Source organism: Pezoporus occidentalis, unplaced genomic scaffold (genome assembly GCF_034315485.1).
Source record: "Pezoporus occidentalis ecotype Australia unplaced genomic scaffold, CSIRO_AGI_Poc_V1 ctg45, whole genome shotgun sequence".
Taxonomy (NCBI): domain Eukaryota; kingdom Metazoa; phylum Chordata; class Aves; order Psittaciformes; family Psittacidae; genus Pezoporus; species Pezoporus occidentalis.
In genome coordinates this window covers 2,499,719-2,524,795 of record NW_026915780.1, presented here as the reverse complement: position 1 = coordinate 2,524,795, position 25,077 = coordinate 2,499,719, and the positions used below count along the sequence as shown (strand labels likewise).

The following is a 25,077-nucleotide window of genomic DNA, read 5'->3' as shown; positions in this document are numbered from 1 at the left end:
TCATCACACTTTGTCTCTAATCTTCTCTACGTTATTTCTATATAAATAATATAAATTATCCTCCAGTCTCACAAAGCCTGCAATTCTTTGTGTTTGGAAGGCTTTGCTGCAACGTTTTATAGCTCTCAGACTCATAGTTGTGGTAAATATGTTCTCCCAAGGAGTGTATCTGTGAAGCATCCATCATCTTTCCTGTCTGTAGAAGGTCAAGGATAAGGAAACTCTGAAACGTGCTTGTTACAGGTACTTTAAACTCCGTGGTTGTTGCTGGTGTGCTCAGTGGTAAAGGCTTTTCCCCTTTGTTTCAATCTCGAGGCACTTGGGATGCCAGCATTTTTGGTCCAAGTTACACACTGTAGTAGGATTGGTCATGTAGAGCCAAGTCCCTTAGACCCTTAAGGCAGGGTCTGGGATTTGGGCTCCTTTCCCCTCCCTGCAGCCGCACTGCTCCTGCTCTTTGCACAAGGTATAACCCATTAATTCCAACAGGAACTACCAAAAATGCATGAATTTTGCTTTTATTCCCAAGGTTTACATTTATTCTCTGTGTTCTGGCTGCTGATATTCCAGGATTTTTCTCCTTATCTATGGAAGTGACTTCCAGGCTCCTTGCCTCTCTGTCCTCATGTGTTTAATAGATGTGGAGTAGCTTTTTTGGCCCGATCTCTGCTGTTGTTTTCGAACTGAGCGTTGCCTTCCTGTTCCTGGATTTAAAATGTTCTGAATGAACTCTTAGCGCACGCAACTGGTATTTTTCTTTTCCTTCCACATCAAAACTGAAAGTTAAGGGATAAGGCAATGGGAGAGCGTAAACCAGGTTTTAACCCTTTCCTCACCTGAAGTAAACGCTGCTTTTTCATTTAGCTTTGTTGTGACGCGAGGAAAAAGCATAGTAGCGATTTGACCTGAACATTCCTCTTTTCCTTTCGCTTTCTCCTAGGTCCAGGATGGAACATTCCTGCTCGCTCCTGCTGCTCTGTGTTAGCTTTCTGTTTGCACAAGCATTACCACCCAATGGAACCGAGCTGCCAAAACCAACAACAACAACAACAAGTAAGGAGGTCGCTTGATTAGCCGGGATGGGAGGGGATGTGGGAAGGAACTTGTGGTGAGGTCCCCCTGGTGACAGAGCCCTGCATGTTTTTCCAGGACTTTGACCCTGCTGATGTGCTTCTGTTCTTGCCAGGTGACCTCTGTGTTTGAGCTCCATATGACTGGTGCTCTGTGCTTTACTTTCCCTTTCCCATCTAAGGGAAATGCCAAGGATAGCTTTGGGAGAGGTAGAGCAGCACAGGATGTCCCCTCTGCCTGGGCTGCAAGGTCTGCATGGCCCAGGAGCTGTCACTATGGATCTCAATGTGACGTATGGGACCTGGACACAAATAATATGAAATAAATTATCAGTTACAGAACAGGATGAACTTATGAGGAACTAAACTCTTTAAGCATGTTCTATGTTTTCTAACGATACCAGCTAAGGCAAGACTCGAGGAGATGGGTAATAGTGCCTAAGATTAGGTCAGGTGAAAAATGGCAAAGCCTTTTTCAAAGACCTGAGAGCAGTCTTCTTCTCACTGGTCTGCCACAGCATCTCTTATTCACCCTCATTTCTGTTTGGAATTCCTTCGTCTCGCTTCAAGCCCTCCTACAACTACATCCTAACTTATTACAGTCCTGGAGAGGGGGCCGTTCAAGTCAAATAAGGCTTCATTGTTTATTTGTTTAAGATATTGATTCTGCTGTTATGTTCTGTGATGTATTTTACTTGCATATAGTCCTTATCCTTCATAACCCTAGCCAGCTACCTTCATTATCCCTGTACTGTTTAGGTGGTAGCAGTGTGTGATGCTTGCGTCAGAGGGGAAATTCCAAAGGGATGGCTGATTCCTGTGTTGGGTTGAAGGGAAATAAAGCTGATGATGTTCCATATAAACAGCGTGATGAAGTCATGATACGTTCTCAGGTGATGGCTGTCGACACCCAGGCTTTATAGCAGGGTGGTTTTGTGGGTGGGTTGGTTGGTTTGGTTTGAATCTTACTGTGAACTTCAGAGCCATAGGGAATGAGAGCCCTGGCAGTGTTCAAGGCCAGGTTGGACGGGGGTTGGAGCAACCTGCTCTAGTGGAAGGTGTCCCTGCCCATGGCAGGGGGTTGGAGCTGGATTTAAGGTCCCTTCCAACACAAACCATTGCAGGATTCGATGATTTCACCAAAATCTGAGGCTGGGGAACAGTGGAGGTGCAGCTGAGCGCTGCTCTGCCTGGTAACAGACCTCCGCAGGGGAAATGGAGTCTTAGCAGAGAGCAAGGGCTCTGCCATCAGCAGCAGCTACAATCTTTGTGTTGTTTTGCTCAGGGCTATCAAAAGAAACATGTACATGTACATGAAAATTCAGCTGAGGGTAAAGGTGCTGTTAAATGGCTCCGATGAAATATTATCAAGTAGTTGTCAGTGCCCTGCTTCTTGGCAGGCTCCTGGAGGAGCAACAGAACAAGTAATGAGATTGGTCTGAACACGTAAGAATAAGGGAATTGGAAAGGGAAGTAACTTGTTAGTGGTATCACTTCCCAAAATCAGTAAAAAAGGAGTTTCTCCATAGATGCATGTTCATAGATACAGTTCACCTGCAAAGCTGAATTCAAAATTGTGCTGGATTTAAGTATGATAATATGGATAAAAGTCATCTGTGTTTTAATTAAAATTCCATTTCTATGATACGATTTAGAAATGATGAGTATGACTAAACTGTTTTTTTCCTAAATATCAAAGCCTTCATTACTTTGCAGTGAGAAGCAAAGATGAGTTTTGGCTGATAAGTACGTGCACAATGAAAATATACTGGTGTATAGGCAGTTCCAAGGTAATAGGATCACCTAATTCATTTGGTAACCATTTGATCTAATATATTGATAGCTAGTACAATGGTTTTTTAATACAAAAGTAAAGATTTTTGATGTATCAGGAAAACTTCATTTAAACGAATATGGAAAGAACTGTGGGATACTAAAGAATATAATCTAGCTTTCCCTTTGTGTGCTTATTTGATGAATGATCCAAAAAGATAGGATGCTTTTGATTCTGAAAGGAATAATTATATTGTATTGCATGTCATCAGTTTAGCTGACTTGATTTTTGAAACCTCTGTTGGATGAACATGTTGGGTTTATTCCTACTTTAAACATGGGTAGCCAGTCTGTATGGCTCCGTTTTGCAGCTCCGTTTTGCTCCCCACAAGAGTACCGTGAAATTGCTGCCTTGAAATTTCCCTTTCACAAAATCAGAATATTCTGGGGTTTTTGCACTGTCATTTACTCAGTGTTCAACTGTATTAAGTAAGTATAAGCCAGGATTTACTTATTTGGATTTGAATAAAGAACTGTATATTTCAAGCAGGTAAACCTTTATGCTATAGAATATGTGAGATGGACTATTTATACATGATGCTGCCCATAGCATTCAAATAATTCCTGGTTGCTAATATTTATCAGCTATCCAGTATGAATCATAGTCAGGATTCTTTTGCTTCCTCTTGTGTTTTCACTTCTTGTGTGGTTTAAATGTGGAAGCAGCCTGGGAGCTGCAGTACTAAAGCTTTTCAGTCCTTTCCAAATGTTTCAATTCCTTTTACTATTTACTCCATGAATATTTCATGGGCTTCATGCCCAACTTTACAGTTTCTTTCCACTACCAATGTATTAACACACCGAGGTGATGAATCCATCGGATGGGTGGGAGGTTGAAAGGCAGCAAATGGTGCAGCTTTTGAGGCCCTTACTTCTGATAAAGTTTCAAGAGGTTAGTGGGTGTCTTTGAAGCCAACTCAAGCAGCGCATAGAAATAATAGAGTTTCACTGTATAATAGCCAGAACGGGACCCAGAGATGGAGATTTTCATGCTGGATTCGTGGTGCTTCTTTCCTGTAGGAATTGAGGCACCACTGGTTCTTCTTCCCTTTTTCTTTTGCCCTTCCTTTATTGACTTATTTTTGTAACTTGGGTTTGGTTTTCATCCGTACCAAACCTGTCTCCTGGCTATCAGCTGTATCTGCTGATACCTGCTTCCTCTCGCAGTCAAGTCACAGTGATTCTCTGCAGGGTTGGGGTTTTCTCTCCCAAAGATAGAATGGGATGGCATAGTCTGGACTTGGTGATATCCCCATTGGCATGGGGGGGGAGGCAGGTGGCTTGATGAAAACTGAGAGAGGAGGAGAGTTCTGCTTTGATTGAGTTAGCCTGTGGGTTTTCAGTGTATAGAAATCACACACTGATGTGCAAGAGGCTTAGTTATAATCATAGAATCATAGGTTAGGGTTGGAAAGGACCTTAAGCTCATCGAGTTGCAACCCCCTGCCATGGGCTGGGACACCTTCCATTAGACCAGGTTGCTCCAAGCCTGTTGTTGTGGGATTTCTCCTGTGCTCAGATAAACTGTATCTTATCTGTTCTTTGTCAATCACTGCAATAGTTCCAGGTACCTGGCTTGCTGTCTGGGGCAAACCACTCACCTTGCCTTCTTCATTTACTTTTGTGGAGGGGGGAAAAATGTGTTTTAAACACACTTATATTCAAGGGCAATTTACCATTTGGTTCCTGCTTGCAAAGGAAGTGATCCAGGACTGAAGAAAATCCCAGTTTGGGAGAGCGTGAGAAGGCAGGGTGACGGGGCAGTTACTTGATGTGCATACACTGCTGTCAGTTCCCTATTTTCTTGTGGGTGCTTTTGTTTTTGACACATTCGGAAAGTGGGAACATCACAGCCCCGAGGGAAATAGTGATGTTTCCAGAAAGAGCCATTCAGTGGCTGGGCCAGCAGCACAGGGAGTGAAGCCAGGAAGAACCCATGAGTCAGCCTCAGTGGGTGGCAGGGGAAGCACAAGGGGTTTACACCATCCTCCTGGTGATAATCCTCCTCTCTTGTCAAGGCAAAAGTCACTGTTTCATTGTAATACTGAAAAGTACCCTCAAGATGATCATTTTGGTGTGGCTTTGGACCACAGCATGCTCTGTGTTGAAGCAGTGGAAATAGTTCCCTAGCAGTAGCTGCGGTGGAGATGTGCTTTAGGGGACGTCTACCTCTTTTGCATGCATTTACTCCTATGTTTCAGTTGTCAGTTTTTGAAGCAGCACTGTTTCAGGTCTGTCTTTCAGTTTCCCCTCAAAAATCCCATGTTATAGGTAGTTGTGTTGGCCAGAGATCTTTCAGCCCCTCAGTGTGCAATGGCTTAAGCCCAGTTGTAACCTTGCTTACATTTCTGGGGGCTGCATCTATAAAATTACCAATGCAGCTATAGAAGGAAATAGAGTTAATAAATGAAACTGTTGAAAACCACCCCGTGCCTTCCACCCGGGGCTCTGCAGAGGTGAAGCCATTGGTGTGCCACTGCAAGGCTTTGAAAACGGATGTGCCCGTGTATGAGGAAGACGGGGCTGTTTGTGGGTTTTGACCTAATTTCCTTGTGAAATGGTAGGAGGAGAGGTGAGATCTTGATGCATTAGTCATTGCAGGGGGGCTCTGTGCTTCGCTAAGGAAACGGAGGCAGCAGCTTGAACAACGTCTGGGTTGGATTGAGGTCCTCTGTGTTTGGGAATCAGTTTTCCAAAGACATCTCCAAAGTGTGATGTTGAGTACATCCGTTCTGAAGGGAAGAGATGGGCGATCTTTGTATTGTGTAATGAGCAGAGGGAAATTTTAGTTCCCTCATGACTCAAAGTTGTTGTTTTTTCCCCGTTGTGTCATGGGTCTTGACACAGAGCCAATGATGGTTCTAACACAAAACCCCAAGGTGGATCCCAAGATACCGAGTTGGAAATACCTAAACTTAAAGTGGGCTAAAGTGGCTCCTTTTTGCTTATGAGAGGCAAAAATATCTAGTTTGTTTGTTTGTTTGCCAGCCCTTGGTTTCTATAGAGTGCTTGTTACTGCTAAACACCACCCAGACACTGTTAAGCTGTTCCTGGTGATGCATGTTCATCCACACACTGACAGGGATTTTCTGAAACCCTCTCAAGTGATGGTTTCTGATTACAGTTTTGTCATGCCTGTCACTTCCATCTTTATATCCCACTTAAATGTCAGGTTTCATATATTTTATTCCCTGTCTTTGTACTATTATGTTGACTTGAGATACCTTCTTTCCTTGTATGCCCCCAGTGCATCTATGCCTCTATAAAGGGAGTTTTTCTGTGCCCGGATGTCTTGTTTGAGCATCCAGAGGGTTTCCAGCTGCTCACAAGATACAACCCAATACTCATATCCATATGAGCTCCTTCCTATAATATTTCAGTTGTTAGGTACTCCTATATGTTCACTGTAATCTTGTGCTTGTCGAGGCTTGTGGCAAGATCTCTTCAAGGTCTTCATTCCTGGGGTCATGGTTGGAGTTGATGTGAAAGGTCTTTTCCAACCTGTTTGATATTGTGATTCAAAAAGCCTTTCCTGCCTGTGGCAGGGGGTTGGGACTGGATGAGCTTTAAGTCCCTTCCATCACAAACCATTCCATGAGCCTATGAAAAACAGGGAGCAGGGCTATGTTTTGCTTGCTGGAAGCTAAGGTTTTGCTTTCTTAAATAAAACATGCTGGGTTATTAATGACTTTAATGTGTTATATATTGAATTGTTTAGTAGAATGAAAAAGTTATAGAAGCATAATGAAACTCAGATGTAAAGGGTCACATACATAAACCCACTATTAACGGAAGGATGAGACTTGCAATATATACTAGATATAACAAAGATATACTTTTTAAATCTTCATTCTAAGTATTTGTTAAAAGTTTCATAATTCCTACTGGTTCTTAATTTTTAATGTAATGTGATATATAATGTTATATTATATTATATTATATATATATATAAAATGTATAATATATTATATTATGCTCCATCCCTGGCAGTGTTCAAGGCCAGGTTGAATGAAGCCTTGGGTGCCATGGTTTAGTGTGAGGTGTCTTTGCCCATGGCAGGGGGGTTGGAACTGGATGATCTTAAGGTCCTTTCCAACCCGAACTGTTCTATGATTCTATGATATGATATTATAATCCATAGAAGACAGTTTGCACTGTCCCCTCCTGCCTTCCCCTTCGACCATGCTCTGCATGTGCTTTAGAGCCTAGTACACCAGCAGCAGTGTTCTGGCCTGGTAAATGAGATGTGTTTAAAACACGTTGTATCTCTGGATTCAATATAATCTGTACAAAGGGTGGCGTTCTTGGTTATGTCTGTCTGGCTGAGAAACATCTGATGTGCATAGAAGTGTCCTGAATGGGCTTCAAATATAGCTTGGTATCTTGTACCCATTAAACTTACTCTAATTACAAGTAAAATCTTTACTTAACCAGTCATAGAATCATAGAACAGTTCAGGTTGGAAAGGACCTTAAGATCATCCAGTTCCAGCCCCGTGCCATGGGCAGGGACACCTCACACTAAACCATGGCACCCAACGCTCTGTCCAACCTGGCCTTGAACACTGCCAGGGATGGAGCATTCACAACCTCCCTGGGCAACCCATTCCAGTGCCTCACTCACCCTTACAGTAAAGAACTTCTTCCTTATATCCAGTCTAAACTTCCCGTGTTTAAGTTTGAACCCGTTACCCCTTGTCCTGTCACTACAGTCCCTAATGAAGAGTCCCTGCCCAGCATCCCTATAGGGATTCCAAACCATCCTTGATCTTGTCAGCAGCAGGTGGTTTCGTTGTGCTTTTGAAGGGGGGCAAAGAGAGCAATGAAAGAATTAAGCCTTCAGTTTCAGCTTTGCATGTATTAAACAAATAATGATGCTTTTAGGAAGTACAAGGAGCTCACTGCACTGGACCACAGTTTTTTGGCACAGTTCCTGTGCCAGTTCAGGCAGTCTGTGTCTATAGTGTTCCCTGTGTTCTATCCACAGACTCTACAGAGGGGAACCATTTACACAAGGACCTGCTCACTTCAATGCTGATCCTGCTCCTGGTCTTCATCATTTTCATCCTGTTGGCTGGGTACTTTTTCAGGTAGGTGTGTGCGGAGCTCCGCTGGCAGAAGTAGCTCAGCCTTGTTTAGATATGATCTAACAAGGAAATGAAAGGCGTGCTTATGGTGAGGCAGGAGCTGGTGAGGCAGGCGCCTCCACCACAGCACAGGGGAAGCTCTCGCGGTGAGGATGAACAGAAAGAGCTTCTCCAGAATGACCTGGTTGGTGAACAGTGGCTTAGGAAAACACTTGTTGCCTTTCAACAGTTGCTCAGGTTAATGGCTGTGTGTATTTCAGGTTCAGAAGACACAGGAAAGCTGTTGTCAACTCCGGGGACAAAAAGATGCCAAACGGGATCTTAGAAGAACAAGGTACAGAGAGATTTGCTTTCCTTCTCACTGGGCGTTTTGGTTGTGTTCGGGCTTGTTTGTCAATTTGGGTGAAGCTGCTCTAGTGGAAGGTGTCCCTGCCCATGGCAAGGGGCTGGAACTGGATGAGCTTTAAGCTCCCTTCCAACACAAACCAGTCTGGGATTCTATGATTAATTAGGGATTCAGTTATTCAGTTATGTTTGCTTTTTGTTAATAATATAAGGGTTGTTATTAAAGAGAAGATACTAAAAAATTGAGTATTTAAAGTATATTTAAGTCTATCCATATATAACCTTAACTTTCAGTTGTTGGTTTCAAAGAATGTTCACTTTAAGTATCTATTTCTTTGTAAATGTTTCTCGTGCCCTTTCTGTATGTTTTATTAGGATGCCAGCTGAGATCCAGGTTTCTGGCATTGTGATCTTTTTATTTAGAGAAGAAAATTGCAGTATTTCTTCTTAAAATGGGGGGAAAAAAGGGTCCTTAGCTCCTTGTGAAATTACTTGCTGGTTCCTGAATGTAAAGAGAAAGAAGGAAAAGGGTAAGACAGGGCAGCATTTGCAGCCAGCAGCACTACAAGAAAACACTCTCAGGAGCTGAAAATGTTTTCCAGTGGCTTTTTTACTGTGCTGGATTTGGTTCTGTGAGCAGGGAGTCCTTTGGGTGGGTTCAAACCCAGCCTCAGTTCAAACCTAGGCAACGTAGAGGGGCTGTTTGGTTCTTGCTTACAAATTGCGTTAGCCATGACAAGGAGAAAAACTGAGTGCATGATAAAAAAGAGTTCCCTCTGTGCTCTGTGCCTGTTCCACATTGCTGCGTGTGAACTGAAGAGCGGGTTAACAAACACGGTGGCAGCCATAGATCAAACCTCTAAATATACCCGTTGGCTTCCTGTTGGGTCGGTGGTTGTGCTCAGGAACCCTGGCGAGCGTGGTTTGGACATCCCCGCGGTGCCCTGGCACCAGATAATGCCCTTTGGTGATGGGTGGTTAGCAGAGCAACCACCAAGCTGTAGTTTGCAGGCATGGCTGCTGGAAGTCACCTTGTCATTGTCAGCATGTAGGAAGTGGTCTGCCTTGCTCTTTGCCTTCAGTTGTAGATTAAATTTACCTTCACCATATGGTGGGCTTAATCCCTCCACTTCTTCCAGCCACCTGTGGGGATGCTCATTGCAGTGTCTAGGTGGCCAGTTGTGCTCCTGAAGGCTGTGAAAGCAGAAGGAGAAGGGGTCCTGGGGCTTTATTTCCCCATGTGAGGCAAGGTCTTGGCGTCAAGAAGCATCCACAGCAGTCCCCGTAGCAAACTGTGCTAGGGCAGCTGAGAGCAACAGCTCATCTTGGGGCAGTTACTGTTGTCTGCCAAGTTGAAGATGATGATATTATTATTATTGTCATCATCATCATCATCATCATTATTATTACTACTACTACTATTATTATTTCCCCTTCACAAGTGAAATAATCTAGCAGCATCCCTTTTGTAGTAGATGCTAAAAGTTGTCCCTGCAGACAGCAGAGCAGCTTGGGGCTGGCACAGTCTTCATCAGCAGAAGGAACCTTGTCCTTTTCTAAATACAACTTGGTCACATTTTTAATCTGTTGTAAATAGAGACATCATTAATTTTAACAACATGGTTCTGCCTGAATTTATTATGTTCTCAAAGCAGCTCCTTGGCCTGTGGTTTTGGTTTCTTATTTCATTTAAATAAGCTTTATCACTGATTGAAGTCTCATGTGGGAAGTTCATTTTGGCATCTTCTAAGTAATTAGGTTGGAAATAACTTATTATCTGTTGCTCTGGACATGCCTTTAACACGAACTTTCCTTGTACTGACAGAACAGCAACGGGTCATGCTGCTCAGTCGGTCTCCCTCGGGCCCCAAGAAGTATTTCCCTATCCCAGTAGAAAACCTTGAAGAGGAGATACGGATGCGATCAGCGGATGAAGGGAAGCTCTTCCGGGAGGAATTCAATGTAAGTTCTCATTGTGGAGTGAAAAGTGGGGGGAAATCCAGACATCAGCAAACATTAGTAATTCTTTCAAGAGTGTTTGGTGTGTGATGCTGTATCTCAAAGTCTTGGCTTTCATATATGCTCTGTGGTGTGGGGTAGCCCTTTATCTGGACAAAATCCATAACGTTAACCGCTTTATGATGCGGTGGTGCCAAACTGGTAGTATAGAAACTGCTTGACACTTGCTAACACTGGGAGAAGATCTTTAGTGTTTGCCTGAAGCTGGAGAAAAGGAGAATTGAATATGACTGTCCTTAGCATTGATTTTCTTTAAGGTGGTGTAGGGCTTTTGGGGACTTGGAGTTTTCTACCTGTATGATAAGTACTTAGAGAAGAAGACAGTGTGGCCTTTAATAGTGCCATAGTGAGGTTTGACGTTATTGGGGGGGGATAGTTGGACCTTTTGCTCTTTGTTACCATCCCATCACTTCCCCCTCTGCAGCACCCTGTGGCCCTAACACATTCATTTCTCTGAAGCATCTCAACTGTAAGGTTTTTTTCCTTTAACGTGTTGCCTTGGTCAGAAAAGAGGTTTTATTTTCTGCCCATACCCTGAGCTTTAGTTGCGTGTGGTCATATAAATGAGTCGTAACTGAAGGCTGTGGTGAGCTGCTGCAGGGCCAGTTTTGGTGGACAGCTAGCGTGATGTGTTTCTCACACGTCTGCATTTGGGGCCTTTTCCATGCTTTTTATTATTTCTGTTCCCATCACAGCAGAAGCAAGTAGCTTAAATGTCAGATCTGGAGTTGTCAAAGAGCCGATGCACACATTGATTAGACAGTCTGTTAAGCCACCTTCTTAATTGGTAGCATATTTATATCTGCAATTTGGTTGATGATATATTTAAACCACACAATTTCAGTGCCGTATCAGAGAGGGGGGATTGTGGAGATACTTATCAGGGTTGACAAAATGAATGTGAAAACTCATTTGAGGAGATGTGTGTGTGAATTTTGGCTCTCCTGATTAATTCATTCTGTAAGAGCCAAACAAATCATCTGTTTTTACATTTAGAACCTGCTTTGCTTGGATCATTTCCTGTGCCCTGCTGTGGGTGTGTGAATTTGTCTGAAAACTGGGGGTCCAGTCCCCATAAATAAGTACTCCAAGCAGCGATGGTACATAAAGTCTGATCAGTGCTTTATGTGGGTTCATCTGTCCCTGCTCTATCTCCTGTGGCAGCTTGCGTAGATGTATGAGCTGTTTGCTTAATCCTGAGAGAGGAAGAAAGGGTGAAAGACAGTTGAAAAATCAGAGTGGTTGATATTGTAGCATAAACCCAGAGAGATGACAAACAGAAGTCAGTTATTGCAGCATTGGAAAGAAAGGGGCTGAGAGATCAAGAGCCATCGGCACAAACATCTGCATGATAGCATCTCCTTCAGAGCATCCCCCCAGAGCTCAGCTCCATCCTCCCACCAGCTGAGGTTAACACCTCTGTCTGCCCCTTGAAGCCATAGGTGCCAAATCCTGCAGGTTTTTGCTGGGTCCAAAGCTGACCCCTTTGCTCAAGGCGCTGGCCGGGAGTGGACCCTGACTGCAGCACTGGGATGGGGATGCTCAGCTGATGGGGATGCGCTGGGGGATCTCTGCCCATTGTGGTCTTTGCTTCACACAGCCTGATCTGACCTGTCGGGGGTCAGGCGTATCTGGGAATGCAGACACAGGGTCTCCATTGGGAATTTCAAGCAGGTTTAGATTGAAAATGGTGAGTCCATGAGCCAGGATTGGACAGGCACATGAACCAGCCCAAGAAATCTGGTCCCAAGTGGGGTTTTTTGGTGAAAAAGAGAAGAAAACAAGTGCTAATAGATGAGGTCATGCGGTGGATAGAAAGGATCTTTGAGGACAGTTCTCCTATGTGCCTAATGGTGTTCTTCAATACTTCTGATTTTATCCATAAAGCCTAAATTACCCTTAAGAAGTAAATTGCACTTCTTGCACTTGGGCACTAACCAAGATAGCAAATGCTCCTTCTGCTCTCAATTGCTTCATTTTAATTACTTGATTCCTTTGTGAACACAGGGCATTGGGAAAATGTTGTTCTTTCTTCATAGGGAAAAAGGAAAATCATAATAAAACACCTACATTCATTTCTGTGTGGGCCTTTAGAGTCACAGAATAGTTAGGGTTGGAAAGGGCCTTAAGATCATCCATTTCCAACCCCCTGCCATGGGCAGGGACACCTCACACTAAACCATGGCACCCAAGGCTCTGTCCAACCTGGCCTTGAACACTGCCAGGGATGGAGCATTCACAACCTCCCTGGGCAACCCATTCCAGTGCCTCACCACCCTCACAGGAAAGAACTTCTTCCTCATATCCAATCTGAACTTGCCCTGTTTACTTCTATTTATCATCCACGCTGCAAGATGAGCTGGGTGTTGGATGTTTGTGGTTGGTTACTTGTTGCCTTGATTTTCCGATGAATGCCTGAAAAACCTTCCTGTAAGGAAGTGCTTTTAAAACCACCCTTTTGACTTGATTGAGATGACCCTGTGGCTTGTTCCGTGAGAAAGAGGAGGAAATGTGCTCATGCTGGGGGAGATTGAGCCACTCGGAAGCTTCAGAGAGATCTTAGGATTCCTGTGAAGCACAAGCAGATAAGGCTGTGGTGGCAGCAGATGACCCAGCACCACCAAGACTCATCAGTGCCTTGTGATTCCTGGGGTGATGGAGAGGACACAATGAAGCGCATCCCTGATGAATCGCATCCTCTGCTCTGGAGAGGGGTGGGAGCAGCCAAAGGGGCTGTGCCTTGCACTGGGGTTCAACGCCTAATCTGGGTCATGCAAAGCTGAGTTTTCTAGGAAAGACATCAGGGCTTCTCAGGAATAAGTAGCAGGAAATGTTCCTTATAGAATCCCAGACTGGTTTGTGTTGGAAGGGAGCTTAAAGCTCATCAAGTTCCAGCCCCTGCCATGGCAGGGACCCCTTCCACTAGAGCACCTTGCTCCAAGCCCCTGTGTCCAACCTGGCCTTGAACACTGCCAGGGATGGGGCAGCCACAGCTTCTCTGGGCACCCTGTGCCAGCGCCTCAGCACCCTCACAGGGAAGAGCTTCTTCCTTATATCCAACCTAAAACTCCCCTGCTTATTCCAGAGGTTTTCCATTATTTTGCCAGAGATAATTACTTTTCATGTGTTTTCCACATGAAGATGCAGAGCTTATCTGGCTCTTTATTGGGAATTTGATGCCTGGATGTTGAAGGCGGAAGGATTCGTGTTTGAAGTGCTGATGATGTTGGTGTATGCAAAATGTAAATTAAGTTTCTGTGTTTTATAAATCGTAAATGTATTTTTAATTAGCAAAACCCTGGGCTTCATTCAAACGAGGAATCAAGCAGTTTGCTAAGAGCAGCTTTCATTTTCAACTCTTTCTTTAACATTCCCTCCCCTTTCTTTTACTTACATTCACAAGTTAAAGTGATATTTAACAACCCAAATCCACAGGTGCACATTGCTGTTTCCTCTCTGGTGGTAATGAAGTTCTCCCCATACTCTCCCCCCCCCCCTTTCATGTTATGTCACCCTTCCAACACGGGTTGCTGCCTTTAAGGGGAAATTCCAAGCCCAGCTCTCTGCCAGGCAAGCAGGGCACTTGCTTTAAGCTCTGCAGTCGCTGACTATTGTTTTCCCTTCCCCAGTGTGATTCAAACTGGGTGGTAGGAGGTAGAAGAAGGGTGGGAGAAGGTGGTTGTACATTGCCAGACCACTGAGGTTTTACTTTGCCTTGGTGGGATCCAAGATGCTGACACTGGGTTATTTAGGAGTTCAATACAAAGCACAGGGCAGAAGCCTTGTGCCATTCCTCTTGATGAATGGTGTGTATCTGGCTCTCCCCTTGCCCCAGAATCTCTGCTACAGCCCGAGCTCAGTGGTGGTGTCTCTACAGCTTCTGCCATGGCAGTGGAGGGGCTCCATCTCGGGCATTTCCTTGTTTTCATCTTCACGGTATCACAGAATAGTTTGGGTTGGAAGGGACCTTAAAGATCATCCAGTTCCAGCTCCTGTAATGCACAGGGACATCTTCACTTAGATCAGGGTCTGGAGAACACATCCAGCCTGGCCTTGAATGTCTCCAGGGATGGTGCATCCACCACCTCTCTGGGCAACCCATGCTTGTGTTTTACCTTCCTCACATCCAGCCTGCATCTCCCCTCTTTTAGCTTAAGCCCGTCACCCTCTTCCTCTGTGTTTCTTCCTTCCATTTGATTGCTGTGCAAGAGCATTGGGTTTTGTTGTTGTTGTTTGGGTTTTTTGTTTCAGCTGACTAAATTTATCTGCAGCCTCACATCTTGCTGATCCCTTGCAGAATTTGACGTGTGCTCGTACAGCAACTTCCCGCATGAAAGAGCTGTGATTTATGTTCTGTTTCCTCCCTTTATACCAGCGTTGGGCCCTCACCTGTGGACCTCAGCACGGTGTTTGATACTGAACGTTCTTCGCAGCGAGCCATTAACAATCAAACTCTGTGTTGTTGAACCAACTGTTGTGGCTAAAAGTAGGAGCGGAGCGCAGCGGAGCATCACATCCACGCGCTGGGTCACGGCGCTGTGAATCACTGCGGCAGATGGCAGCTTCGTTTCCTAAATAACTCTGATCTCTGGGGGGGAAACTGCTTCTGTCTCCAGAACTGCTGAACTCGTTCTCTGGAGCGAAATCTGCCAGGGTGTAGTTTCCTGTTATAATGAAAGTTACTGCAAAGAAAGTTTAAAGCCAGTGGTTTAATTCTGTTGGATGCAGGGCAATGTGTATGGATGCATTATCACTAAGCCATGGTGCAGTCAAGATTTAACTGTTTTCTAATCCATTGACTTCTCTGTTTGTGTTATGTTTTAGTCCTTAACATCTGGATATGTGCAGGGAACATTTGAAATGGCAAATAAGGAAGAAAACAGGGAGAAGAACAGATACCCCAACATCCTGCCATGTAAGACATTACCTTTTCAATCAGAGCATTACCTTATCAATCAGAGCACCACCTTATCAATCAGAGCATTAATTCTGGCACAGTGCAGGCTGTAGTAGTGTTCATTTGCTGTTCAAGTAATGCAATTTCCCTCTTCACAAATGTTCTTTATACAGTGTTTTGTGGCATGTCTCTAGTATTGATCTTCTCCTGTTAGGTTTTACTATAGTGGTTATACAGTGATGTGCTATGAGGCGTTCATGGGGTTCTACCAGAATACACTGCATCAAGTGGATATTTTAGGATCTCAGTTTAGTTTGGGGTAAGCAAACATGGAGAAGTTTGGGCTTCCAGTACTGCAGAGCTGCAGTGACAGTGACCTCCAGGTTGAGAGCAATGCAAAGGGCTTAGGGAGAAAGTTCATTGATGAGAAGTAGGGGCAATACAGGAGAGAGCTGTTTTGGGTGAAGTGTGTGCTTAGCCTGGCTTCCTGCTTGCAGGCAAATAACATATTTCAGATTGATAAACATGCAAACATGCCTGCAATGTGTTTTCTTCCAGATGACCATTCCAGAGTGATTTTGAGCCAAATCGATGGAGTCCCACCTTCAGACTACATTAATGCATCCTATATAGATGTAAGTACAGTCTCCCCCAGCCCGTGTTTGTGCTGGGGATTGCCCCGACACAGGGGCAGGACCTTGCCCTTGGCCTTGTGGAACTCCATGAGGTTCACTTGGTCCCGCCTGTCCAGGTCCCTCTGGATCCCATCCCTTCCCTCCAGGTGTTGACCACACCGCACAGCTCGGTGTCATTGGGAACTTGCTGCGGGTGCTCGATCCCCCTGCCCATGTCACCAGCAAAGATGTTAAACAGCACCAGACCCAATACTAAAGAATAAGTATTTTTCTGCTGGCATATGTTGGCATTTCATCTTTTAATTTCTCTGATATTTTTTTCTACAGGGTTATAAAGAAAAGAATAAATTTATCGCAGCACAAGGTACTGTATTCTCATTTCTCTATTCTCTACACCTTATGGCTGAACATTCAATTTTAGATGTGTTTTCAAGGTTCTTTTCAGCTGCAGATTGTGGCCAAGTGTGAGGTGGGATTTAGAGGTTAGTCTTGGAACCAAATAGCAGTGAGTGTGAGGTAGCACACTGCATTTAGACCTGCAGGTACTCTGAGTGAAGAGGCTCACCTTGCCCCCTCAACTCCTGCTTTACTTCTCTTAAAGATTGCTGTCTCCTGATTCTACAGCAATCCTGCTATGGAAATGAGCATTTTCACATGAGTCCTTATGCTGGTTTAGCCACAAATTTGGGGAATCCCAGACAATACAAAACAATAGCTGCCCCTGCCCTTCAGAAATCATAGAATCCTAGACTGGTTTGGTCTTAAAGCTCATCCAGTCCCAACCCCTGCCATGGGCAGGGACACCTTCCACTAGAGCAGGTTGCTCCAAGCCCTGTCCAGCCTGGCCTTGAACACTGGCAGGGATGGTTCCTGTCCCGTAGAGCAGGATGAGCAGCTCTCAGGCAATGTTGGACCTTGGTATGGGGGGAGAACTGCAATGTAAAAATACTAAATGATGCTCCTGCCGTAGTCTGCCTAACAGAGTGTGTTTCAAGAGAGAAGATACCTGCTACAGATACATGTTTGAGTGTCTATGCTTCTGTCTGCAGGACCAAAGCAGGAAACAGTTAATGACTTCTGGAGGATGATATGGGAGCAGAAGTCGGCTGTTATCGTCATGTTAACCAACCTGAAAGAAAGGAAAGAGGTAAAGAGCTTTGATATGCTCTCAGATGTCTCTAGGAGAGCGTGCTCCAAAAGCAGTCGTGGCTGCTCAGCATCTGGCCAGTCGCGTTTCTGACTACTTTACTCCCCAGCCCCTGTTAGCACATGGGTTTTTCTGCTCATACGTGTAGTTTTCATTTCCAAAATACAAATTCAGACAAACTGACCTGAAGGAAACTATTCCAATAGCTAATTTTGTCCTGCGTAGCCCATAGCCAAAAGCAAATTCTCATGCCTGAGCTTTTATCGCACCATAAGGCTGTGCTTGTGGGTGGGTTTGGTTGGAAATGAAGATAAAAATTGTTCATTTTCCTCAGTATTATATTTCAGATACCTTCTGGCACATGCACAAAACAAACCAAAGCTGCTGCTTTGTGAGAGTAATGCTGTTCCTTCCTGTCCCCCTATTCCTCCTCGTACGCATCTTGCAGCTCGCATTGTGTGACTTTCTACTGCCTGAATGCTGAGACACATGGCAAGTGTGAAGCATTGAACTCAATTCCTGCTTCACAGGCTTGAGAAGCTAAGTTAAAATATTAAGGAAATGAACAACAAGAAACATGAAAGATACTCTGTAATTATTTCCTTATATTTCCTTTTCCCCTGTGGGACACTTTGGCACACTGAGCATGCTGCATCCTTACTTGAAATACATCTAAAGTCAGCAAAAACTCTTGTCCCTCAAGGGCTCCTGCCAGTGGAGAAATATGGGGGTAAGCAGCAATAGCTGGCCTTGGGAAGGAGATGGATGAGGAGATGGAAGTCAGTTTTCATACCTATTTCGTGCATTTTTTACAGTAACAAAGATATAGTGCAGATACCATCCGCTCACTGCAGTCATGAGGTCAGGAGTTCCTTGTCTGCCTCTTTACTGTAGTACTTCTGCCTTGTTCTACTATTACCTTGATGAAGCTATTTACTATTAGCTTGATGAAGCTCAAACGGCAAAAGCAGTCTGTAAGTAGAGCCCATTCCCAGGATGAGAAGCCAGCACTGTTAAATCTAGATGTTCCAGATAGGGACTGCCTTGCATTTCACACCTAGAAATTAGACTCAAGATACCGCAGTCCCCATTGTTAGGCACCCCCTAACAAAAAACCCACGCAATCCAAAAGCTGTTTAGGTCTGGCTAGGTTAAAAAAGTACTCCAAAGCTGTTCTCACCTTCTCTGCATAAATTTAAGCATCAACAGCACTAGCAAAGTGTTAAAGTTGCGTTGTGCCAGATGAGAAACGCTGCATAACTGTTTTCAGACTTAACGTATCCTATCTTCATTGTTTTATGAGTAACCAACAATGAAAGCAGACTCATTATTAAACTCACTGTGTGTTTGAACAGGAAAAATGTTATCAGTATTGGCCTGACCAGGGGTGCTGGACTTACGGAAATATCCGTGTGTCCGTGGAAGATTGCATCGTTCTGGTAGACTACACCATCCGCAAGTTCTGTGTTCAGTCAGTAAGTATGGGCAGTGCTCCCGATGGGAATTCCTTTTCATTTCAAAAGCAAATTGTTATGATGTCAAATATTTGTTTAAAGGAAACTCGGGGAATTTGAGTGCCCAGAGCAGTTGTGGCTGCCCCATTCCTGGCAGTGTTGTTTGGGTTGGGAGGGTTTCCATGGTTTGGGTTGAAGGGACCTTAAAGCTCATCCAGTCCCAACCCCTGCCACGGGCAGGGACACCTTCCACTAGAGCAGCTTGCTCCAAGCCCCTGTGTCCAACCTGGCCTTGAATAATCTATGGTAATTTTACTCTGTGTTTGTATTTTACATACGCTGTAAACTTCCTTGAGTCAGGCTCTAAATGTTGCAGGAATCGGTTCACAAATAACCACAGCAGTTTATATATAAACCTTTGCATGAAAAATGAAGTGTCAAACTTGAGCTCTGTGTGTTTCCTGCAGCTTCATGATGGTTGTAAAGCTCCGAGGCTTGTTACGCAGCTTCACTTCACCAGCTGGCCTGATTTCGGGGTGCCTTTCACTCCGATTGGGATGCTGAAATTCCTGAAGAAGGTCAAAACATTGAATCCTGCCCATGCTGGACCCATTGTGGTTCACTGCAGGTATGTATGTGCTCCTCAAGCCATTCTCTTAGCTTGGCCTGGGGTTACATGTGTAATATCAAAGCTAAATTGTACTCTACTCATAGGCTATGAAGTGTGTGTATGTGTATATGTATTTGCTCACATATTTATATATGTAAAAGGCAATATAATACAATATAATATATATATTATGTAATATGCTGACTCTTTGAGAGCCCAGGGTAAAAACCATTCCAAAAGATCTTTGCTGTCACTTTAATACTCAATCAGAAGTTGTTGCTCCGTTGTTTTGTTTCTTTTTTATCCATGAGTGATAGCCAGTGTTTGGTCTAAATATGCTCCTTTGTCAGAAAAACAAGACTCGTAATGCAACTCTGTGACCTTTGCCACTAAAGGCTCCTCTGGGAATTCATCCCCCACTTCTCCCACAATACAATTGCAGTTTGCTATGTAAATCATCCATTAAAAGCCTAGAAAGTTTGGAATAAAGACTTGCATTTAAGAGGCTTCAGTGCTGCAATTTTAAGAATGTCCTACATAGCAATGCAGAACATGTTCCCACTCGTTCAGTCACACACACATGAACATCCTGCTGTTAAAGCCTTGTGCTGAACTGTTTGAATTCTTGTGGTAATGAGACCACAAACTAAAACTCCAGATCAGTTTTAAGAGACTAATTGCAATCTCTATAGCAACTGGAAGCTCACAGCTGAGCAAGAAGTGTCTTTTCAGGAACAGTTCTCATAGAATAAAAGGAAGCGTCATCTTTCTAGGTCCTGTTTTAAGGGCATGGTTGTGGATTCCTGTATTTTGTCTCTTTTCCTCTTGCTTGTATCAGACACTTAGAAATTCACTCCAAGAGTCGTTGAAATGTGTGCTGCTGAAAAAGAGCATGTTTGTCCTGGCCAAGCCAGCCTTTGTGGTTCTCCATTGTCATCCAGATCTCATCTTCTCTCCCAGGTGTCATATATAAGAGGCTTAAAGAAAAGCATTAAATGGGAAAAGGAGATTTTAGTAGTCTCACATAGTCTTTGCTTTGAGAAAGCCACAATGTTTTTATACCCTTTTACCATGGTGTTCTGTGGAGACTCTTGTTGGGCTTGAGCTTTATTTTGTACCCACAGGAAATTCTGTAATTAGTTTAATTAGCATTATTAGAGGCAAAATAAAGGGAAATATAAAATAAACTCAATAAAAATCTGCAGGGATTTAGATATAATGAAATATAATTGTCCAGTGGGACACAGCAGCACCGGTATGTGTCAGTGCTGGGGGCTGGTGCAGCGCTTTAGCCTGTGTGAGGAATAAAGGACCAGAGAGGTGACACTTCGTTTCCGTCATGGCTCAGGATGTGACACTGTTGAATTGTTGAGAAGAGGAAGGGGAAACTCATCGAGAGTGAGTAACCATCCACTTTTAGTGAGCCTTTATACAAACATCGCCCAGAAACTGCTCAAGCGGAGTCTGTTGGAAGTTAATAAAACACTAAGTTAGCATTTGGAAGGAGCAAAGAACAGATAGAATGAGGGAAAACCCAGGATTTCCTGCCTTTTTTTTTCCCAGAAGTTTTCAGGAATACAGTTTTTGAGTGAGCAGAGAGCTCCACTGAGGAATAGCTGAGTAACAGAATATCCCAGCATAGGCTAAGGATGGATGAAAGGGGCCTTGCAAGGCAAATGTCAAGGTTGGCAAATTTACCAGCTTCAGCAGGAACATACAAGGATTGAATTAAGCACTGCTCAGAAGTCAGGTATCCTTGGGGCAGAGGTATGGGGATGGAACAAGGATATGTGAAAAGGGATTGTGTACATAAAAGAAACAGATGTGAGGAAGCTGAGTGTGGGGTTCAGTGTGTAAAAGCTCACAACAAAGGGCAAGTGTGAGCTGGCAATTGGTGACCCATGCTGAGAGGTGGCTTCCAGGACACATCAGGAAGAGGAAAGTCTCTGTAAACTGTGAGTCATGACATTAGGACTTGAGGTGAACTCATCCATGGTGACAGAGGTTAAACATGAATGAAAGGAAGTGAGAGGCCACCATGGGGTGGGAGCTGTGGTGGCCCATGGTCCATGGCCACAGAGGGGCTGGGGAGAAGGTGTTTGCATTGGGATGTGGCTGGGCAAGGAGAGCAGGGAGCCTGCCAAACCTGTCATTAAACACAAAGGCATTTGGAGGCAGAGTGTTATAGCAGGGTTGCTGACTGTGAAGAAGTTGTGTGAAGTCTTGAGGGACGTCCATGGTACTCGTTGGGTCTGCTCCTCTCCATCTGGAACAGGAGGACCTGGGGGCACAGGTTTCGCATGGTGTTTGCTGTTAAATGATATGTGTGTACATATGAACTAAGTCATATTATGCATGCAATAAACTGGTGTTAGTTGAAATTTAACATTGCTGAGTGTTGATGTTTGAGCACGTTGGGATGGGAGAGAGATTTCTGTCGCGTTTCAGAAGGTGTTTGTGGACATCACGTCTGTTCCTGTACAAAGTGAGCTAACAGGAGGTTAAAGGAGAGCTATTAATGCCTAGCACAGGATGCCATGCCCTTTTCCTCTGAAAGGAACAGCTGAAAGTGGCTGGAGTGATGTGATTTATAATGATCGTGCTCCCTCTCGTGGCTCTTGAAGGATATAGAAGTAAGGATTTGGGGATGGTGAAGTGTAGAACTTGTAACTAACCTGTAGCAAGTAGCATGAAAGAGCAACCAAGAAAACAGCCAAAAGTTAAGAAAAAAAACGTTTAAAATGTCATCTTAGACTGAATTATTTTCGCTGGTCAAGCAGATTTTTTTTTCCAAAGGTTTTTTCCTGATATAATTCTGATTTCATCCTTTCTGAGCTGTTAACAGGTGATTTTTTACATGAAGAACTTACCTATTTCTTGCTATCATTATTAAAATAATGAGGTTTTATGTCTTGCAGTGAGCATTTCAGTCCAGTGTAAACAATGGAAGTTCTACCTGTGTCATTGCTATAGCAGTTCCTGCAAACTTGGTAATTCCATAGAGGCTTATGGTTGTTTCTGTTCCCTTCCCAAGCGCTGGTGTGGGCCGCACGGGCACATTCATCGTTATCGATGCCATCATAGACATGATGCACGCGGAGCAGAAGGTCGATGTCTTCGAGTTTGTCTCAAGGATCCGTAACCAGCGGCCGCAGATGGTTCAGACTGACGTAAGTGGGCTTTAATAAGTTGGAATCACAACTTTTCCTCCTCAAAGAAGAATATCCTCCTGTATTTCCACTCTGATATGCATCCCAGTATGCCCTGTTCTGTTGCACGCCTGGATAACTGGGAAATAAACAGAGCCTAGTAGAAGGATGGGGCTGGGGAAGAAGATAAAGGTAAGTTAGGGCTGTGAAGATCACCATGGGGCACATCATCTTTAGGTATCCAGAGTGGAATTTTAGGGAATGTGAGCAATGTAACAAGAAAACTCTATTTTAGCTTAAGGTATATTTTGGCAATTCGTGGATTGTAGACCAAAGGAAATAGATGAGAAAGTGCCAGAATTCATAGTTTCATAGAATCACAGAATAGTTTGGGTTGGAAAGGACCTTAAGATCATCCAGTTCCAACCCCCCTGCCATGGGTAGGGACACCTCACACTAAACCATGGCACCCAAGGCTTCATCCAACCTGGTCTTGAACACTGCCAGGGATGGAGCATTCACAACCTCCCTGGGCAACCCATTCCTGTGCCTCACCACCCTCACAGGAAAGAATTTCCTTCTTATATCCAATCTAAACTTCCCCTGTTTAAGTTTGAACCCGTTACCCCTTGTCCTGTCACTACAGTCCCTGTATTCACTTCCTTGTTCTGCAGTACACTTACCTGCCTCGTTGTTCATTGCAGATGCAATACTCCTTCATTTATCAAGCCTTACTTGAATACTACCTCTACGGTGACACGGAGCTAGATGTGTCCTCCTTAGAAAAACATCTACAAACATCACACAACGCAGCGCCAAACCTCGTCAAAATAGGGCTAGAAGAAGAATTTAAAGTGAGTATGACACAGGATTAGTAAGTGTGGAAACATGTAAGGCCAAAAGATAGCTCAGAAGCAGAAGTGTAACCTGAAGAGAAAAGGTCCATCAAAGCAATGACTTGGTTTGTTTTGTGCTTGTAGTGAATGGGTCTGCGGAGCCAGTGAACGGGGCCTTGAATAACATCCTGTTCTGCAAATGCTCATTCAAAGCTGCATGTTTTAGGGCACTTTTCCGATCGTTTTCTGTTTGTTTAAGAAAGAAAAATGGCATTATTCTTTGGGGCTGGTGCTAGGTGCCAGATCAGATAATGCTGGCAGAGGGAGCTGGGTTACAGGCTCCTCTTTTGCATCTCAAGGGGAATGTTAACTCAGCGATGACTGAATTGCAAAGAATTTGCACATCTTGGGCTGAATATCCACATCTGTCAGGAAAGGGAAGGAAAATAAGCATTTCTGTGTAGTGGAGAAACCCCAAGTGTAGAGAGCAACCACACTGGCTGTTTGTGATGGTGTTTTAAAATGGACTTTGTTGTCTGAGGAAGTAGTTAGAACTTTTCAAGGGCTCATGCTATGCTAAAATATTTAATCTATAGATAGGTCTGAAGCGTTAAACGACACCTAGGTGGTAACTGGAGTTCTCACTTCCCTTTAAAGGATAAATCTAATTAGAAACTGAGATTGGGAAAAGACAATGATGTAGAAGTAAAGGTGAAAATAAGTCTGACATAGCAACAAGTCTCATTTCAAATGAATGAAAACATCAAATACTCTACTTTCTCTAGCATTCCTAAGTCGGGTTTTGCTGTCATCTGCCAGCAAGGCTGCATCGAAGTGCGGAGAACAACCTTTAGTTCTGGTGTGTATGCTGAAAAGGACTTAAGATGATCCAGGATTACTGAGCCCACCTACACCCAAAAAGAGTGGAGCTGTGTTGTCACCACTGTGACAGTCTCTGACATAAAGTCTATTGGACGCAGTATTGCAGAGTCGCTGAAAAGTGATTTCTCAGAGGGCAGGGGATTCTTGTACTAGCATGTTGCTGGTACTATAGATTTACTGGAATAGAGATAGGCTTCTGAAAGCCACACTTGGGTGTGCCAAAAGTGCCTTAACCCCCCCCCCCCCCCCCAAAGATCCAAACTGACCCAAAATGGTAAAACCCACTGTTATTTTACAGCCTTTAAACTTTATTGATAAGCCTCGGGAGGATGTTCAGATTCTTAAATGTCAGTATGTAAAACTTACATGACTATTACATGACTGTTTTTCTTAATTCATTTTTATACACGGGCCAATGAAGTGGGGTTTGTGCCAAGTCAGCTGGCTTTGACTGTTTTACACTTCTGTGCCTAATAAAGGCACTTAGGAACTCTCTTCAGTACCAGGTCCGGTGAGTGAGAACCACACTGAGTTCTCATCCTCATTTGTGTGTTTTATTGCAGAAGTTAACAAACGTTCGGATCATGAAAGAAAACATGAGAACTGGCAACCTTCCAGCAAACATGAAGAAAGCCAGAGTCATCCAGATTATCCCATGTAAGAGATGGACTTCTTGTGTATAGAAATAACTGCTATAAATACCCAATGACCCTTAGGCTGTTTTAAGTGCACACTGTATCTCTGTGTCAACAAGACAGCTCTATTGGGATAACTCCAAAGTAGAGGTCCTGCCTGGATGTGGAAATGGCAATCCTGCAAATAATCACTGCATATAGTGTCATGGAATCATAGAATTGATTTGGGTTGGAAGGGACCTTAAAGCTCCTCCAGTAAGATGCTGTTTATCACAGAATCATCGAAATCTCATGTCCATCTCCCCTCTGGCAGGTTAAAGCCAATTCCCCTTGTCCTGTCCCTACAGGCCCTTGTCCCAAGCCCCTCTCCAGCTTTCCTGCAGCCCCTTCAGGCACTGGAGCTGCTCTCAGGTCTCCCCTTCAGGAGCCTTCTCTTCTCCAGGCTGCCCCAGCCCAGCTCTCTCAGCCTGGCTCCAGAG

At 44.0% G+C, this 25,077-nt stretch overlaps 1 protein-coding gene across 3 annotated transcripts in view; it reads left to right on the top strand.

The window, feature by feature from the left end:
* Positions 1 to 25,077, top strand: part of PTPRE (protein tyrosine phosphatase receptor type E) — a 97,402-nt gene that overhangs the window by 61,613 nt on the left and 10,712 nt on the right. The window contains exons 3-15 of one of the 3 annotated variants that reach the window (XM_062635224.1): positions 941 to 1,053; positions 7,890 to 7,992; positions 8,250 to 8,323; positions 10,160 to 10,296; positions 15,178 to 15,268; positions 15,809 to 15,885; positions 16,213 to 16,249; positions 16,935 to 17,032; positions 18,388 to 18,507; positions 18,954 to 19,114; positions 22,131 to 22,266; positions 22,950 to 23,099; positions 24,527 to 24,620. In XM_062635224.1, coding sequence (XP_062491208.1) covers positions 948 to 1,053; positions 7,890 to 7,992; positions 8,250 to 8,323; positions 10,160 to 10,296; positions 15,178 to 15,268; positions 15,809 to 15,885; positions 16,213 to 16,249; positions 16,935 to 17,032; positions 18,388 to 18,507; positions 18,954 to 19,114; positions 22,131 to 22,266; positions 22,950 to 23,099; positions 24,527 to 24,620 — 1,384 coding nt within the window. In that variant the 5' untranslated portion in view covers positions 941 to 947. Of the gene's footprint in view, positions 1 to 940; positions 1,062 to 7,889; positions 7,993 to 8,097; positions 8,174 to 8,249; positions 8,324 to 10,159; positions 10,297 to 15,177; positions 15,269 to 15,808; positions 15,886 to 16,212; positions 16,250 to 16,934; positions 17,033 to 18,387; positions 18,508 to 18,953; positions 19,115 to 22,130; positions 22,267 to 22,949; positions 23,100 to 24,526; positions 24,621 to 25,077 lie in introns of those variants that run through there. The other 2 variants (XM_062635225.1, XM_062635226.1) reach the window with 2 other exon arrangements.